Genomic DNA, 18809 nt, shown 5'->3' with positions numbered 1-18809 from the left:
TTGTTGTTTATTTTTGTTGTTGTTGCCATGAGGTTTTGTTTTGTTTTGTTTTTTAATTGGGGAACTGGGGGAAGGGGAACAGACAAGTTGCTGTCCTTTTGTTCTTCAGTCTAGTTGTGGAGGATGTTGCTTCACTGGCCCAAGTTGGCACCATCATTGCGCTCTTCCAGGGCGAGGCAGATCAGATAGCCGCTCACTGTGGCTGCTGGCCGCTCATGCTGGCTGCTGACTACACACGGTAGCCCATGGCAACCCACTGCAGCAGGGGCTGCAGCCTACGCTGTTGCTGGCGACTCACGGCAGCCCAGCTCCAGGTTGAGCTGTTGTTCAGCATCTTAGCTGTGGAGGGCAGCGTCACTGGCCCTCATATGTGGGATCCGAACCGGGGCCCTCTGGCATCCCAATTCAGCTCTTAACCAACGCGCCACTCAGCCGGCCCAGAGCTCGCACTCTTGAGTGAGCTCTTAACCAACTGAGCCATTCGGCCGGCCCTGGGGTCTCATATTCTTATGGGGCTCCTATACATATGTAATTAAATGTTTTTCTTGTTAATCTGTCTTGGCAGTTTAATTATTAGACCAGCCAAAGGAGCTAGAAGGGAAAAGTTTTCCTCTCCAACACTGGTTATCTCCATTTCTGTCTCATATCTCACTAGCACTTTCTGAAGGATAGCGCAAAGCTTTCCGTAGACACCTTGGAAGCCCTGGCAGCATGAGTGCTGGGGACTTATTAAACAGCACAATGAGGAGCTGGGAGCCCCGGGGAGGTCACCTGGCCCCTCTCTGGTGTGAGGGATGAGAAAGGTAGGCCTAGAAAACCAGAATCACGCAGCCCCGCACACTGCTGGAGCCAACCCGCTGTCCACTCCACCTGAACTCCATTCCTTACACCCTTCCACCTCTCAGAGGAAAAGGGACACCTGCTCTTGGTGGAGCCTGACTGGGTCCCCAGCTCAACAGCTGCCAACTGTTTACATCCCCGAATCCTGACCTTCCGGCAGTTTGAACAAACAGGAAGCCGAGGTTTAAGGCCGTTGAAGAGCCTGGCTGTCACACAGCACACATGGGAGCCAGAGTCCAGGCTAGGCTCGTGCCTCCAGCTGGTGACTTCCAGCCTCTCTCCTGGGCACTGGGGATTCCCAGGTGACAGACTCTGCCCTGCCCTCTGCTGAGGCCACCAACAACGAGGACACCGTGGAGAGAGCCAGACAAGCATGAGCAAAATCCATTCTTCTTTTGAAGTCCGTGGCTGTAGCTACTCATCAGCTCACCCGTGAGAGCCATGGATGCCAGGCTGGCTCCAGACCTCAGTAGGAACCAGCCGTGACTCACAGTCGTTGGGTGACTTTATGAGTGAAACACAAGTCCTGTGAGTCAGGCTGTGGGCCTCTCCCATGGAAAGGATGAAGGAATCCTTGCCTTCCAGGTCCAGGCCCGCCCTGCCCCCTTGGGATTTCCACACTGCCTGTGGTTACGTTTTTCTTAGGCTGATGGCAGATGCTTGATGTTACTATTAAGCATTGCTGATTAAAAAATCGTAGATTATTAGAACTAGAAAAGTCCCTTTGGAGTCATTTCCCTTTCGGTTTTATAGATGCATATGCCAGGGTCCAGATGGGACAGAGATCTGCCCAAGGCCAGCTGGGACCCGGTCCCCGCCCGTCCTGTGCTCAATGACCAGCCCCCTAGGTAGCAGACAGCTCCCCTTCACTGGGCCCAGCATGGGCCGGAGGAGGCCACCAGTCCACAGGGGTCAGGCCAGGCCTGGAACCGGCTGGGAAGGGCCCTGACTTCAGACCCTCCTTGAGTCCTGTGCTCCAGGCTCCATTGCAGTGGTGCCCACCCAGCCCCTTTCCCTGCTGAATTGCACTCAACCCGGCCAGCTTTAGGTTAACCGAGCAGAGTTATTAACCAGGAATAGGTCTTTCCACCCGCTTCCCGCAGGCCCTTCCTGCGGTCCCCGCCCGGCCACGTCCCAGGCCCTGGGCGCCAGAGGGCTTCCTGAAGGCGGCAGCCGCGCGGGGCGCACCTGGACTCGGTCCCTGCACGTCCTCCAAGGTGGGCCCGAGGACCTGCTGGAGCAGGGACGCATTCGTTCTCCGCTCCGGGGGCCGGGGAGAGTCACCGACCCCCTGGGGACCGCGCCCCTTCCTTCCTCGGTTGCCCGGGAGGGGGGCTGCGCGCGTGGACCCGCCCGGCGCGTTCGGAAATGACATCCTCGCGCTGGGCCCCGCGCCCGCCCCCGCCGGGTCCTCCCCGAAGGAGGGCCCTGCGCTCTCGGACGGGCCGCACGCCGGCTCTTCAGACCCCGCCCCCGATCTGGCCCCGCCCCCGATCTGGCCCCGCCCCCATTAGGCCCCGCCCCGCGGACGGCAATCCTGGCAAACCCAGCGAGCTGCTGAACCGAGCGCGGGGCCGGGCGGCCGGAGGAGCCGGAGCTGGGGGAGCCCAGCTGGCCGCGGCCGCCGAGCAGCCATGGCGGAGGCCGCGCCGCAGCACCTGGCGCTGCCCTCGGGGCTGCTGGAGCTCTGCGCGCTGCTGGGGGCCCCCCGGGACAGCCTTCGCGGCCCCGAGCAGGTAAGGACCTCACGGGGAGACGGAGGCGTGCGGCGGTCGGTGAGCGGGGTCAGGACCTGGCGCACCCCAAGTCGGCGCCCGAAGGACCCCCGCGCCCTCTCCCCTTCCCTGGGGCGTCTTCCGGGCGGGGACCCGCGCGTCTGCCGAGCACGGGAGTGGCTGCCACTGCTGGGTCCCCCCAGCACTTCCTGGGGGGGGACCCTCCGGAGTCATTCCGGCGATTGCTGGGAGCCAGTCCGTCAGGTGTTTCTCTGAGTGCTCCCCCTCCCTGGCTACTTGCTCCGTCTGAAGTCCTCCCACTGGCCGAGGTCACGATCTGTGGGCGAGACAAACGCGGCCTCCTGCACGGAGCCCTTGCTGGTTACGCGTTAAGTAATTTAGCTCATTGTGCAGGTTCCCTGTCTGCTTAGCTGGCGGGCACGGTTCTGGGCACAGCATAACGAGAGGTTAAGTGTTCGATTTAAGGGCCGCCTTGAAGTATCCTGCCTTTAGTCGTTTTGTCATGAAACCTAGCTGCTTTTCTCACCTACAGGAGAGGCTGCCCCCCACCCCACCCCCCTTTTCTCTGCCTCTACATCCAAGCAGCCAAAGTGACAGACTCATGTCCTTTTTCCTGGGAAAGCATCAGTGTTGGACATTCTCCTTCTCCTTGTTTCTTTCCCACGTTCTCACTTTTTCTTAGCTCCGGAACCCGGCTTTCTTTCGAATGGGTCCGAGGCCCTCCTTTACTCTTGGCCATGGGTGTCTGTGATGCTGTCGTTTTTCTCTGATTAGGGGTGATGCCCAGTGTGTTTAGAGACTCCCCAACTCTACCGCCCAGTTTTCTGAGCAAGTCAATGAAAGGCAGAGAAAGGCGTTTGCATATTAAGATTGTGGGGTTGAATGGATGTCCCCCAGAGAAGCTAAGTGTTGCTAAAATTAACCAAATAAATGTCTGTTTATGCTCTGCTGGTCTCTGCTCCTTGGCCAATTTCGATTTCTTCAGTTCCCTTCCCCTTTCTTACTTCCTGGACCCCGATAATGTCTGTGTCCCCTTTTTGATGTCTGCCTCCTCTGACCCTCATCAGTTTAGTTGGTTGTCTCCCTGCCTGTAACTTGCTCAATGGTGGTTCCTCCTGTTTCTTCTCATAGGAAATGACCCAGTTTCAGCAGGCCATTTCGCAGGTTTCCTCCTCAGTCAGGCGGCGTTGCTTCTTGGGCCATTACAACACGCCTCTTAGTTGCCTCAATGTGAGACATACATTTTGAGAGCAGAATGAATCAACTGGAATGTTCCAGTGGTGCGTCCCTGAACCAAACTGCGATATCGTCCCAGGTCGAGCGGGCAGTTTGCTCCTCTGCCTTTTAACTTTTATCCTTTTTAGGCTATAATCTGATTCTGTTAGGGGTTTGGCAAAGCTCAGAGGAAAAAGTAGCTGAAGGAGTAAAGGGGGACAAAAGAAGTGTTAAGACATGAGTTAAGCTTCCCGGAGTGGTCCCACGTGCAAGGCCTACGTTCGTAATGGTGCAATTAACCAAACTTGATTTTATTTAGTTAGTTTTATTTTTATAGCAGTTCTGTTTTGAATACCCAAGGCTTTTCAAGAAATTTTAATTTTGCTCTTTTAAATCATCATTTCGCTGTGATTCAGGCATTCCTATTTGGTGAGACCTAAAAATGGAGCCCAGAGGTATGAGAACTATCCAAGTGCAGTGTCCTAACTTTGTGTTTTATTTATTTCTTAGATGAAATGGTGTTTGTTTTGTTGAGGATAGTGACTAAGAATTTGAGAATACACTTCAATCCCCATGTGAGTTATGAGGTTCGTTATGTTTCCCTCCACTCCTTGGTTGCTATGGAGACTAGACATAAGATGTGTAGGGATCTGGCACAAATCCATCACACTGTGGTAGAAAAGTGCTCAGAGCACCTCTCAGACGCGTAATGTAGGTCACTAGCTCAGTTCTTGTGTGCAAAGGCCCATGTTTATGGTTTTCAGTGGAGAGCATCCTGGCTTTCAGTTTCTAGACTGGTTCTGTCCAACAGAACTTTCTGGATGATGACAACCAGTGTTCTTTACCTGTGCTTTCCAATATGGTAGCTACTGGCCACATATGGTCCCTTGGTGCTTGGACTGTGCTTAGTGCCACTGACGAACTGGATTTTACATTTCATTTAAGTTTAATTAGTTTAAAGTTAAATAGCCACATGTGGCTACTGGCAACTGTGTGAGCACAGTTGTAGAGCGTTTTTTTTTAAAAAAATCTATTAATTCCTGTTCTATTTCACAAATGAGGCCAATCTTATAGTGAAGAGCAGTGGCACTGTGTAGTCTAACAGAAAGCTGTGACTCAAATGATTAGGGTGTTGTGGTTCTTTTAATTAGCTTGCTTTTTTTTTTTTAAACTAAAATGCTGTTTATTGGGGAGGGGCTTACTACATCCATGTCTGGGCGAGATGAGCAGAACATCACTTGGGCAGAGTCTTTGGAAATGGAACTGGTCTTCCCAGGGTGAGCGGGCTGCTGCAACATGTGTCACGAGGTAACATCTGGACAAATCCCAGATGGTACGTTCAGGAATTGCTTCTCATTAAAGGGTCGCACATGTGCTCGTATGTAGGGGTGAGACTTCGTTGTTCAGCCTGAAGACTTGAGAGCAACCCCGCTGCCCCTCGGTAGGGGACTCGGCGAATACACAGCTGACTCGGCCCACAGTGTGACACCGTGCAGTGGGCACAGGGAAGTCAGCCACAGTGTGTGGTTAAGTGGGGGGAGAAGACCATAGCTATTGGAACCTTTTAAATGGGATGATTATATTTACGAAAATAATGATACATATATATAAAAAGTGGGAAGCATGCGTGTTGCCTTTGACTCATGGACTCATGGGGAGGCCTTCCTTTTCTATTGTTCTTTAATTTATGTCGTTATTTTTGAAATCAGTCTGTATTGCTTATCCAATCAGAAAAGGCAACAATGGAAAAGTTATCCATTTTGGAAAAAAACAGATGTGTGATGACCTGCCGAATGCCAGCTTGGCTGGATTGGGCCCTATCACTTTAAGGGGATGCAGAGAAAAAGAGGGAATGACAGAGAGTTTTATTGGCTTCAGTGTGATGACCAATATTCAAACCAGATGAGCGTGCCTCTAAGCCTAAGGGATCACCAAGGGCTGGGGTATGAATGGATGAAGGGCAGCCACTGTGCCATCTGCCGAGCTAGATGTGGGGACACAAAGGGCAACAGTAGGGTCCCTGCCTCACTCCACCCACAGCTCCGAAGGTGCTATGGAACTACTGCACAGGGCAGCTGTGTTCCAGGAGGAGCTGGGGGCGGGGAATCTGGAAGGAGGTGAGAGGGAGGTGGCGTCTGGGAGAGGCCTGTCTCCTGCCTGTAGGGTGGGAAAGGCCCTCTCCAGGGAAAGCGAAGGGGGGAGGGTTGCTGGTGACAAGGAGGAACCGGGAGTGGGCATGGCCCATGCCAGGCAGAGGGGTGAGCAGGGAAAAGCACAGCTGTGACAGGCCCATGTGTTTGGAGAATGACTGAGGGGTTCAGTCCTGCATGGCTTTGGGGGCACCCTTGGGGGCACCCAGGTCTCCGAAGTAGGCTGGCCTGCTACTCAGGTGCACCGCCACCCCTGGTGGTCAGCCTGCCCTGTGGCACATGCACACGTGTGACACATACACGGGATGTACAGTAATGGTGGCAATGTAGAGAAACAAACGGTTTTCCGTCTGGTGGAAGGACAGAGATGGGTCTGCGGGACTGGGTTGGGCCCACAGAAGGGGCTGGTCTGCTGGGGTGACCCGCAGGGAAGAGGCCGACCCCAGGTGGCGGGAGCTAGGGCCAGTTGGGACAGGTGAGTGATCCCTGTGTGCTCTTCAGACAGGGGCGCCCCCCTTTGGGAGAGTGGACACAGAGGCAGGTGGGGAGCCCTGGGCCAGGTACAGGAGGCCACGGCGTTCCCTCGGCAGAGACCTTGAAGGATTGGTTTCTGGTAGATCTACTGACTGGGCATGGGCTGTGCGGTGCCCGGTGTGCTACACGTGGGACAGCGGAGGCTGTGTTTAGAGACCTTTCTGAGTCCCCTGACCCTGGGTGTGGGTTTGCAGGTGGGGGCGAGTCCCAGCTCTGAAGACCCTGTGGGCGCCATCTTCATGGCTGAGGAGCGGATAGGTGGGGGGTCAGGGCTGGGGAGACGAGCAGGAGCTTAATTTTTGAAGCTGCAAGTTTTGGGGACTCACCCGGGTATGTGGGAGGCAGTTGGGTTATAGTCAGGCTGGAAAGAAGCCTGAGGAGGGACTGGGGCCAAGGGCTCAGCCCTGGGGGGTGACAGCTGGAAAGAGGGGGCCGCTGAGGAGCAGGAGGGCCGAGGGAGAAGAGCAAAGGGCGGCAGCTCGGGACGTTTGGGAAAAGGGGCCGCGGGCGACCTCGTGTATTCCCGGAGCAAACGCATCGCTTCCCTGACTGTGATTTCAGTCGAGATTGCGCACAGGCTGGTGTCCTGCCCAGTCCCTATGGATACGATGACTTCTTGCATGAGGAAGAAATGGAACGTATAGGTTCACAGCTAGTTAGGTTCGAACTGCCGGGTTTTGAAAGGAAAGTCTTAGAAAAGGTTTCCTGTAACTGAAGAAGTGGGTTCCTTTCCTGCGTGATCCACAGAAGGTCCTAAAGTTATACAGTAATCTGAATTACCCATGTTTGGTCATGGGCCCTACTGGTATTAATTTTTTCCCCCCACATGTAAAGAAATGATTGACTGAATTTAAATTATGTAGCATAAAAATAAGTGTGCTGACTTTCGAGTGTATTTAGTGACTGAAAAGTGCTGTCATTGTATAAATCCTTTTAAACGTAAAAGTCCCCTGTTGGTACCACTGATTCTAAGTGAGGTGTTGTGCTGGTCAAGGTCACATTTCTCCTGGTGACACTGATGTCCTTCCTGATGCCCTTTCCAGGGTCCCTCAGAGACCCTAGAAACAAACAGTTTCTACTCCCCACCCTGTCCCAGCCCTCTTCCCTGTCCACGTCTCTGCGCCCGGAGGGCCCCGCTTCAGGCTTTTCTATTTTCAGCTGGCTTGGCACCTGAGCCACTTCCTTCTCTCTCATGAACTGCGTTTCCGATGCGCTGAAAGATCAAAAATCACCCTGGCAGCAAAGTGGGTTTTGTCCTGACTCTGTAGTGAAAACACCACCAGGCACTGTAGTTAGAAAAGAGAGAGAAGCCCACGTTCCTTATGTTATTTGGGGTAAGAAGGCAAGGAAGAGGTTAAAGAAAAATCGTGTACCAAGTTCAAGTTTAGAAGAATTCAGGTGAATGAATGAGCCCCTTTTTACTGATCCCAAGGGACCATGTGGTCGATGGAGGGAGGACATGTCTCTTCCTGTATCCCCACTTCTCTCTCCATCTTCCCAGGTCTGTGGTGGCAGAACTAACATACGTGACAGCCCCGCTGGCTTGTGGGGTGCAGTGTCGGGAACATGTTTGCATAGGGTTTGACAATATACATATAGAGGCCTTCACTGCCCTCCCCACCAGCCTGGAGGGGACATGGGGACTTCCTGGGGACCCACAAGGGCTGGGCACTGCAGTGTCCACTTTATTTCCTTCCCTCACCCCTTGAAAGGGAGGCTCAGGCCTGGGAGGAAGTAGTTTCCTGCAGCAGTTGGAGGCAGAGCCCGGATCTGAACTCAGGTCTGCCCATCACGGCACTGGGCGTTGTTCAGGAGGGACGTTCGGTGCTGTCCATGTTAACGGCCGCTGAACCAGGCTCCGAGCCGGCATGCGACTTGCCTGAACATCGGGCCTGAGCAGCTCCTAACAGCACCTTCCAAGGCCGTCCTGACTGTCAGGGGCCACTGGCGGGAGAAGCCACGCCCTTGACAATGCAAAACCGCTCTCTGTTGCGTTGGTGGGTACAAAGGGGAGACAAAGAAAACAGTGGATGCTTAGGTGGAAGGGACAGACCAGGACAAGCCCGACACCATTGCAATAACTCTGATTTCTGCCTGTTTTAGGTTGCTCAGAAAAGGGGAGTCCAAAATCTTCCTTCTCTGGATCCGGAGGTTCTGTCCGTTTTTGTGCCTCCCTTCGTCAGTAAGGACAGCCAGGCAGCTGGTGCGAACTGCGTGACTCTGAACAAAACCAAGAGGCGTTCCTTCAGGAAGAAGAGAGAGAAGCCCAAAGCAGAGGCCGGGAAGGGCCTCCTGGAGGGCCCTGGAGGGCCCGACTCCGAAGATGTTAGGATCCCCAACGGCGTGGACCTGTTCGCCCTGCCTCAGCTGTGCTTCCCAGGTACCTGTGCCCGGGGCCACGGGCCTTTAGGTCCACACCAGTGATCTGTGTCTAGAAGTCATCGCACTCAGGAAGGTACATCCGGAGGCAGCCCGTGACCCCTCAGGCCCACTGCGTCCTATCGCGGGATTGAGCTGTCCTGGTCTTGGGAGTGTCAAAGCTAAAGGGCAGCTTAGAGCATTTAGTGAAGTCCACATTTCCCGGAACGCTGAGTCCTGGGAGACAGGATGTAGAATTGCCGGAGTGTACGGTTTGTTCAGTGCTTCTGAGGCCTGGCAGGCGGGTGAATGATGTCCCGTTAGCCAGTGCTGCCCCTCCTACCCATTTTTCTGGGTCCGTTGGACCAGAAGCACAGGTTGTGTTTTTTCCCCCAAACTGGCCCATTTCTGGAAGGATCAGGCTTGTGTTTGGGGGCGTCAGCTTTCCGCTGCTCTTGGAGACATGTTACAGTGGCCGGTATAGAAAGCTCAGACGAAGGACTTGACCTAAGTACCTGTCTGGTCGTTTCCATGAGAAGCCATACCATTCCTTGGTCTCAGGGATTATAAACCGGGGAGCCAGCTGGGACACCCCCACCCCTGCCGTCACCCCAGGCTTCACAAATTGTTTTTTCTCCATGTACAGGAGGCATGTGTGTGGCCTCTGAAGCCATGGAGGACTGTGTCCACTTCCTGGTGCTGACTGATGTCTGCGGGAATAGAACATACGGTGTGGTTGCCCAGTTCTACCGGCCGCTACACGTAGGTGACCCCCGAGATGGGGCCGAGGTGTTTTTCTATTGTGAAATACACGGAACATATGAGTCCCTGTTGTTCATTCATTTCACTTTCTGCCTCTGTGGCTTTGCCTGGTCTGGACGTGTCTCCTTCTAACCAAGGCCATCCCCTGGGCTCGCCTCTGACTTTCACAGTCATGACAACACCAGCAGCCCATGCGCACGAGCAGCTCAGCGCCAGGCACGACCCGGATGCATAGTAATTCATCTAACCCTTACTACGACGAATGAGGTTGGGGTATGAGAACCATCCCCATTTTCCAGATGAGACAATGGGGGGGCACAGAGAGGTTAAGTGGCTTGCCTGAGGTCACACAGCAACCAGGATTTGAATATAAGCAGACTGACTCCAGAGCAGTGGGCGTTCATTAAACGTTGGTGGGTAGACAGATGACATAGCCGACTGTTTCCCGGGCTTCTGCCTTTACCTGGCTATCGTACTAGCACCTCAAGTCCAAAACGTCCCTAACTGAAGAGACCATGCCCTTCCAACCCTCCCCAAATAGCCCCCACCGCCAGGCCCGGGTTGTAGGCCCCAAATATGATGCCACTTGGAAGGTCCCCAGTGAGCTGTGCCTTAGGAACCTGCTGCTGTGTTGCTTCTCCGGCTGACATCCCTTGTCACGAGCGAGGTCCCTCTTCCTGCCCGAGACGCCCACCTGGTTCCCAGGCACCTACAAATGCTGCTGCGTTTTCTTCCTTTTTAACCCGAGCTCCGGGGCCCCTTCTGTGTCCCGCTGTGTTCCTTCTCACCCACGCCTGCCGGCTTCTCCAGGGCAGGGACACACCTTCCCTTCTTTGTAGCCTCAGCACCTCTATGGTGCAGGCACTTGGCACTGTTGATTGCAAGGCCAGTGCTCGCTGTCACTTGGCAGTGAAGGTGGAGCGTGCACGGGCCTGTCTTGGAGAAGGCCGAGTCTGTCCAGCCTCTGAAGCTCTGTTTCTGTCTGCAAATACTGACCCTATTGGAGATAGATCTGCCGGGTCTGGAGGTGACATGTCTGTTGCTGTTTCTCTAGGACGAGCACTGTTTCTACAATGGCCAAACCCACTGGGAGGCACCCCGGCCGACCGGGGGTGCCACGGGCTGCTTCGTGCCCTTCGCGGTCTGCGTGGTCTCCAGGTTCCCCTATTACAACGCACTCAGAGACTGCCTCTCCTGGTGAGCCACGGCGCTGTGCTCTCCGGACCACAGGGCCACCTCCTCAAACGGGTCATCGGGGCAGGCTCAGGCTTGGCCACAGGAGCGCTTGTGAAAACCTAGCTTGTTCTGGAAATGATAACACGGGGACAGGATGACAGGAAAAGGAAGACCAAGGCAAACCACTGGAAATAAAGTTAACATGGACGATTTTGTTTTCCTTGGGTTTTTAAAAAAGAGACACAAATCAGGAAAAACTTTTCCTGGCTATCTGAGAAAATCGGATGAGTTGTACTCACATTTACAAAATTAGGTTTTTTGGGTAGAATCTGTAACTGTCTGAATGCGGACACTGAGTTGAAAGCCTGCCCCTCTGGAGGGCTGAGCTGTGTCTCCTTGGCTTCCACAGCTCTGACCCTGGGGCCAGACCCGGACTTGTCACGTGGTGCATCACCCAAGTATCTGAGTGAAAGCATCAAGTGAATGAACAAATGAGCTTGTCTATTACAACGTGTGTCACACTGCCCGTTTTTGTAATTTTTAGGAAATCAGAGTCCCTAGAGCTTATCCATTTTTATGGACGTGAACACTTTAATATCTAAGTCAATTTCACTGAGGTACGGTTGACAGGCAATAAACCCACCCATTTTGAGTATACAGTTGGCTGAGTTTTGCAAAAAGTGCACACCCGTGCAACCACCACCACAGTTAAGACGTAGGCCATTTTCATCACCCCGAAAGTTCACTTGTGCCCCTTGCAGTCCTGTCCCAGCCCCTCTGCCCCAGGCACCCACTGTCCCATGATACTTTTACATCATGTACTTCGAACGTCAGGATGCACTTTGGAACCTTTCTCAAGCACTTCCCTTTGCGAGGATGTTTGTTCCTCACTGAAGTATAACACACAGAGACATGCACACATCCCAGGAACTTTTCACAAAGGGAACACACTCGTGAAACCTGCACCCAGGTCAAGAAACAGAATGCGGCCAGCACACCCCAGCCCCCCCACCCCAAAACCCCCAAGCTCCTCTCGTGCCTGTCCCAGGCACTGCCCCCACCCTGGGTAGCCACTCTCCTGTGGATGAAAGAATTAGAGTTGCTGACGTGGCCCTTACAGACTTCTGCTTTGATTAGAAATGCTAAGGGTGACAGTTGGATTCTCATATTTATTTTGTGATTTGACTTTTTTTTTGTTTTTTAATTTCAGTTTATTGACTCATCTGAAGTACTGTAAAGATTTTGAAGTGGACAATCATATAAAAGATTTTGCTGCCAAACTCTCTTTAATCCCTAGCCCGCCGCCTGGGCCACTCCACTTGGTAATTATCTTATGTTTTTCCTTTGCAAATAGTACAAGTAATAGGATGAAGTTGGTTTAAATGTTCTAAATGATTTCTTAAGTTCTAGCTGTGTTTAAATTATGCTTCTCAAGTTCCTTACAGAAGTATTTTTTAAAAATTTTTACACTACACCATTTCTAAAGGTCAAAAAACTAAATATAAATTAGAAATTTATTTTCTAAAAATTTAGAAATGAATTTTGTTCCAAAGTCAAATGTGTAAGCTTGAGTTTTGCCAAGTGGCTCATGATAAGTAAGCTCTGAGCTAGTAATAGGCCTCTTTAGTCTGGAATATTGGGTATTATATTAAGCTTCTTAATGTTTTCTCCTGTCCAATGTGATTAATGAAAAGTAACTGGTAATATATATATTTATATATATATATACATATATATATATATATATATATATATATTTGTTTGTTATTCACAGTGCCACAATGTTAAGTAATAGACAAGCATTTCCCAAACCGGGTTCTGTGGAACACTAGTTTTTGGCTATTTCATGACACGAGGGTTCCAGGGTTAGGGAAAGTTGGAGAAATGCAGGCCACATTCCCCTCTGGCTGAGTAACAGGTCACACTGTTAAGCGACGTGATAACACCTGTTTGAGTCAGCATTTTTCAAACTAATGATAGGATGCGTCTTCTTTTTGTTTTGTTTAAAAAAGACACCTATTAAATAAACATCTTGAAATGTATAGTAAATAGTGAATCGATTTCACTGTATTCGTCCCTTGTGGGAGATTATACATATAAATCTTGGTTGTTTACATTTTGATTGTTATTGACAGTTGAAACATTCGTTTTATTTATCAGGAGACATGTGATTCACTGAAAATGTACATTTGTAATGTTACCCTAAACTCAGCAGCCTGCCAAGCTCACGGCAGGCCCGGGGTCACAGCAGCTCCCTGTCTGCCTTGGTCCCGCTCCCAGAAACCTTTGTGGGGAAATTTACTGAGGGCTTGTTCTGTGCAGGGACAGTCACCTTTATTATCTTTATTTTATTGTGCAGTGAAATCATCAAACTTACATTCTTGTTCTATAAACTTGGCAAGTATTCACTGAGGACCCACTACAGCAGTGAATAGAACCCCCGAGTGCACAATAGTTTTAGGGTTAGCTGGCATTTATCCTAGCCTGTCTTTGAACCTAAGTAGTGCATAAATAGTACTTACACCAGTTTTCTGTATCTTAGACTCGTGAATTAATTAGTATCGGTTTCTCCATTTCTACCACCCTCAGTGAGAAAGTGTACGGCGGGGAGGTCATTATCGACACCTCTTCTCACCCCACTGTCATTCTGTCTGTCCCACCTGAACAGCCCACCTCCAGCGTCTGTCTCTACTCTGCCCATGGCCACCACCCTGCTCTGGGTCCCGGGAACCGCTCACCTGTCCGCTTCCATTCCTGACCTTTCCTTCAGTTCATCCTTTGCATGGTGGCTGGAAAGATGGTTAAAACCTATACACCGGGCTCCCCTTTTGTGCTTTGAACCCCACCGTGGCTTCTCGCTGTCTGCCTTCACCCAGTCCTGCATCCCTGCCCCCCGTGTCACTGTCCAGCTCTGTCTTGTGTCACTTACCCCCTTGCCCACTACCCTGGACTTCCGTCAAGCCCTCACAGGTGCTGCCACAGGGCTCTTGCACGAGCTGTTCCCAGAAGTCCCGCCCTGTCCAGTTCCTCGTGGCCAGCTCCTCTGAGGTCATGGCTCAGGTGTCACTTAGGCTCCTAGTCTGCAGTTCGGGATTGTGTGTATGTGTGTTTTTTGTTTAATATCCATTTTCTCCATCAGACTCTGAGCACGAGGACAGAGGCCACGTTCAGGACCGCAGACCCAGGGCTTAGCTTAATGCCTGCACGCAGCTGCTCCACAGATAGTTGCTCGGTGAACGAGTGATAGAAGGAACCGCGTTTCGTATTAGCCAGTACTGCTGATTGAAGTGGGGCCTCATCGTGGGCCTCGTGCGTTGCTCTGAGTGAGCTGGGTTAGTTTGGATCAAGCTTGTCAGTGTGATCCCCCCTTAACAAGTGTCCTTAGCCATTGGGTCCAAGTCGATATAATCCAAGTCGATATAATGGCCATGGCCTATTTTGGGGACTGTCGCATGACAGTGGCTGTTGACTGTCTTGAGGAAATTTGGGAGGTCAGTTGAGGTCGAGGTTCTCCTCTTGCACCGGAGCTGATTCAGCATTTTCCGGAATCCCCTGCAAACGAGTGTCAATTTAGGGCTGTCACGGATGTGGCCAGGAGCTGTAGTTCTTGTGTTCTGCACAGTGTGTGTCCTGTTACCTCTGCGTCGGGTCATCTGTGGTCTGTGTTGGTGGGAAGCGACACGAGGCCCCGCGGCAGGGGCCTTGGGAGGCGAGCGCCCAGCCTCTGGCCACTGGTCAGCAGCGTCCCTTCTCCGAGGTGCCAGGACCACCAGCCCGAGGAGAGCAGACACGAGGACCACCCGCGTCCTGGGTCGCTCTGGTTTTTCTCTGCCCACGAGTGGGTCTGATTTCACTTGCTTTTCACAGCATGGGCACCACTGGGTGTACACAGGGAAACATATTTTTCTTCTTACTGCTCCCGAGACACTTTCTGTGTCGCTTTGAATGTGAAGCCTATTATTTTTCTGAGATGCCAATCACGCTGGAATTTGGAAAGTAATTACCTAAGATATAGCTCTCCCTCCTCAGTTTCTGCATCTGTGAAGTGGGCAGAACAATAGAACCCGTTTCAGAGGGTGTGAGTCTTAAGTGCCATCCAGCCGCCAGCACAGACCCTGGGGTATCCCCGGAGCTGAACAATATCCCCACAGGGTGACTTCCGTTTGTGTTTGGTTTTCATCTTTCCTAAGGTAGCTGGGTGACCTTTATGTTGTGGAACATTGAGGAGAATTTTTCATACACACTTTACAGTCATTAATAATTTGTCACCACTTGGAGCATTTAACTGCTTTACTTTGTTTAGTTTTAAATGAAAAGAATGCTATTGTTCATCTAGGTGAATCTGCTGAATTTTTAATGTGTCTTGCTTCTTTAGATAAACGGGTAACAAGAAAGCAGGGGGACCCCAAGTATTGCTAGGAGGCGCTTGCAAAGGTCCTCACTGTCAGAAATTAGTCTCCTTTTGTTTTCAGGGTTTTTGTTTGTTTGTTTTGCATGAAAATACACTTAGACAAGTGACTAAGATGACTAAGAAAGTATGAACAGTGGACATTTTGTTCTGTGCCGTTTTCTCCACCCAATACAGAAAGCCCTCACTTAATGTCGCCAGTAGGTCCTGTGACTTGAAGTGAAATGACTTTTAAGATGGGGGACCCGCGGTGCTCTGCTTCCCTGTTTCCCGTCCTCCCAGGCTTCTCCTGGAGGAAGCCCCTCCATCCCTCGGATCTGACTGTTTCTCCCCATGTTTCTCCCCAGTGCTGTGCTCACACAGGGATCATTCCATGCTGCTGAATTAGGGGCGCGTCAGGGGGCGGGGCAGGCACCCAGAGTTTCCTGAGCGCCCCCTGTGTGGCCGACACCATGGGAGGTAGAAGCCAATTCTTCACAGCCTGTCTCCTTGGCACGCTTGACAGCCCTAAGTGGAGGGGACCATAGCGTCCTCCTTCCTTTAACATGGACGAGGCATTCTGTGAATATGGAATTGGAGGTGTTACTGTAAAATAAGATTTAGAAAAATAAAGCGTCCTTCTTAACCTTTTTTGAATTACATGTCTTTAATGAGCCTTGACTATTAAATTGAACATACTCAGAATATATGCTATGCAGCAGCTAAGAGTAACGCATATTAGCTACGATTAATTTGAGCATGCTTGATTTAAAATGTGTGCTAATGGGGATGGGTGTCTAGACTGTTCTGTGCTTCTGTGACATGCAAAGTGACAGCATGAGTCTTCAAAAATGTTTGCTCACTCACATGCTTTCTGAGCCCAAGCAGTGAATTTTCATGCAGCTCAGCCTCCGCTGGGAGCGGCTCGGTGATTACGGAAATTGGTCTTTGCAGATATTTAACATGAAACCCCTCCAAGTCGTGTTTCCCTCGCGAGCGGACCCTGAGAGCCCCGTCGTCGACGTGGACCTTCACCTGCCCTTGCTGTGCTTCCGACCTGAGAAGGTGCTGCAGGTGCGCCCCCCTCCCCCCGACCCACACACACTTGAGGGTCGCATGCCCGTTGGCTAAATGGGCATCGGAGCTGCGGTTATATCGGAGACGATTCAAACGCAAGCGTCTCCTGCGGTGCTCAGGACCTGCGGACTCCACGCATTCATGTTTTTCTGCTTCGAGCCAACATTCACTCCGATGTCTGCAGATAGCACTTTTGGTGGTGGTGGTGGTGGGGGCCCGAGTGACTTTCGTTTGGGCACATGGAGCAGGGAAGCCCCCTGGGTGGAACCTTGTCTCGTCTGGTTTTGCGGGGTGGCGTGTCTACGTGCGTTTGGAGCTGACCGAGCCCGTCGTTAGCGTGCACACGGTTTGTTGGTCCCCCCAGATCCTGACGTGCCTTCTGACGGAGCAACGCATTGTGTTTTTCTCCTCCAACTGGGCCCTGTTGACGCTGGTCGCCGAGTGCTTCCTGGCCTACCTGCACCCCCTGCAGTGGCAGCACACGTTCGTGCCCATCCTGTCGGGGCAGATGCTGGACTTCGTCATGGCCCCCACGTCCTTCCTCATGGGCTGCCACCTCAACCACTTTGAAGAAGTCAGCAAGGTTAGGTGTCGCCCGTGTGATTTAGAACGCTGAGTTCTTGGGAGCCCATGGTGGGGCCTCATGGCAAGTTGCCCTGGAAGTGCCTGAAGTGAGGGCCGAGGTCACAGGGCCACTTCCATCACTGAGTGCGTGGGCTCCAGGCGCCACACACATACATGGTGTACTGCCTCATTTGTCCTCGCACCGTCCCCCTGCTGCTACCGTGGGCTGTGTCCAGGGCCACGGCGTCCTGAGTGCCCTGGGTCCCTTCTCGGTCACTTAAATTTACTGCAGCCACATGGCTTCCCAGAGCTTTCCAGTGAGGAGCACATAGGCGTTGGAGGCGATGAAGCCCGAGTTCAAGTGTGGCCTCTGCTGCCTACTGGTTTCCCGACCTTGAGTGAGTTACTTGCCTTTGCTAAGCCTCAGTTTCCTCATCTGTGAAGTGGGGCAAAGACGCGTTGCCATGGGCAGGGCTCCGAGCTGAGGACCGCCCCGCGCCCCCACCCAGCGCCCGGCCCGTGACTGCGGCTTGGTAGATAGTAGCTGCCCTTGTTATTGCTCTGTTTTCTTTCTTTTTTATTAAGCTTCTGTCTTCCCGTGGACTGTCTTCCTGGAAAATGCATGTGTATGCAGCATGCTTATCAGTGTCCGGGGGGTTTGTGGGCCTTGATGAGTGCTTTGGCCGTTTTCTCGCTGTGTGAGTGGCCTGTGACAGCATGGTGAACCCTTCAGAGTCCCAGGCGTGAAAGACCAAGAAGTGTGCTGGCCTCGTTATGGCGAGGATCAAAGGAGTCGCTCGGACAGTGGCTGGCAGATAGTAGGTGCTTAGTACGTGGGAGCTGTTTTTACTGTGACGCCAATTGGAGACGGCATAAATTAGATGGTGAGCTGGTGTCATGGGTTTGTCATACATACTGTGACACTGCCAGCAGGCAGAGCAGGCTTGGTTCTTTAAAACAGCTTCATCCAGATATCATTTATATGCCGCAAAGTTTACCTGAGCAAAATGTGCAGTCCAGTGGCTTTCACTAACTTTGTAAAATTGTGTCAACTAATTTTAGACAGTTTCATCACCCCACAAAGAAACCCACTATGCATCAGCGGTCACCCCCTTTCCGTTCCCCCTCCAGCCCCCAGCGACAATCTACTTTCTGTCTCTCTGGCTTTGCCTGTCCCACACCTGTGGCTTCTCTGTGAATGGAGTCACCACCTGGCCTTTTGTGTCTGGCAGCTTTCGCTCAGCGTGTTTTTTGAGGTTCACCCATGTTGGAGCAGGTAGCATGACTCAGTTCTTATTGCCAAGTAGGGTTTTGCCGTATGACTGTTGTACCGTTTGTCCATTCGTCAGTGGATGGACATTTGAGTTGTTTCTGCCTTTTGCCTGTTGTGAAGAATGCAGCTGTGTGAGCGCCCACAGGCCTGTTTCTGTGTGGACCAGCGCTTTCAGTCCCCTGGGAGTGGACTCTATGTTTGATACCTGGTCAGACTGATTCCCGAAGCAGCTGCCCCGTCCTCCTTCCCCACCAGCCATGGAGGAGAGACCCGCTGTCCTCATCCTTGTCAACACCTGTGGCTGTCGGTCTTTTTGAGCCTCGCGTACGTCCTGGTGGGTGGGAAGTGGGACCTCGCTGTGGGGTTGATGTGCGTGTCCCCAGGGAATGCTGGTGTCAAGCGCCTTACCTTTGCAGGCAGGTTCTCACTTCCTGCCGTGCACCCCTCCCGGCCCCAGCAGCCCTTGCACACGGCCCCAGTGCCCTGTTCCTTTAGAGCAAATCCCCAGAAAGGCAGTAGGTGTGGTGCTGGCCGGCCCCTCTGAGGAAGGAGCTGGGTGTCTCCCTGTGCTTGCCAAAGCAAGTGACTCACCGGGGGACAAACACACTTTAAGAAAAGGCCATTCAGACCTTCATGGTAGGAACGGAAAAGCGTAATCCAGTCCACCTTCCAAAAGAGAAAAAAACAAGCCATGCTCTGAAGTTTAAACTGGGTTTCTTTTTTTAGTCATTAGGGGG

The 18809-nt window shown here is 52.2% G+C and overlaps 1 protein-coding gene across 4 annotated transcripts in view; it reads left to right on the top strand.

Moving 5' to 3' along the window:
• Window positions 1–2388: 2388 nt before the first annotated feature.
• The window catches only part of DENND3 (DENN domain containing 3), a 44351-nt gene continuing 27930 nt past the window's right edge, over window positions 2389–18809 (top strand). For all 4 annotated transcript variants that reach the window (XM_019657896.1, XM_019657899.1, XM_019657898.1 and 1 more), the window contains exons 1-7: window positions 2389–2576; window positions 8579–8855; window positions 9480–9595; window positions 10650–10792; window positions 11982–12093; window positions 16113–16232; window positions 16600–16818. In XM_019657896.1, the coding sequence (XP_019513441.1) occupies window positions 2475–2576; window positions 8579–8855; window positions 9480–9595; window positions 10650–10792; window positions 11982–12093; window positions 16113–16232; window positions 16600–16818 (1089 nt within the window). In that variant the 5' untranslated portion in view covers window positions 2389–2474. The remainder of the gene's footprint in view (window positions 2577–8578; window positions 8856–9479; window positions 9596–10649; window positions 10793–11981; window positions 12094–16112; window positions 16233–16599; window positions 16819–18809) is intronic.

Source organism: Hipposideros armiger, unplaced genomic scaffold (assembly GCF_001890085.2).
Source record: "Hipposideros armiger isolate ML-2016 unplaced genomic scaffold, ASM189008v1 scaffold_280, whole genome shotgun sequence".
NCBI classification, from domain to species: Eukaryota; Metazoa; Chordata; class Mammalia; order Chiroptera; family Hipposideridae; genus Hipposideros; species Hipposideros armiger.
Note: the sequence above shows the minus strand (reverse complement) of the source record. Positions and strands in the feature narration are given on the sequence as shown.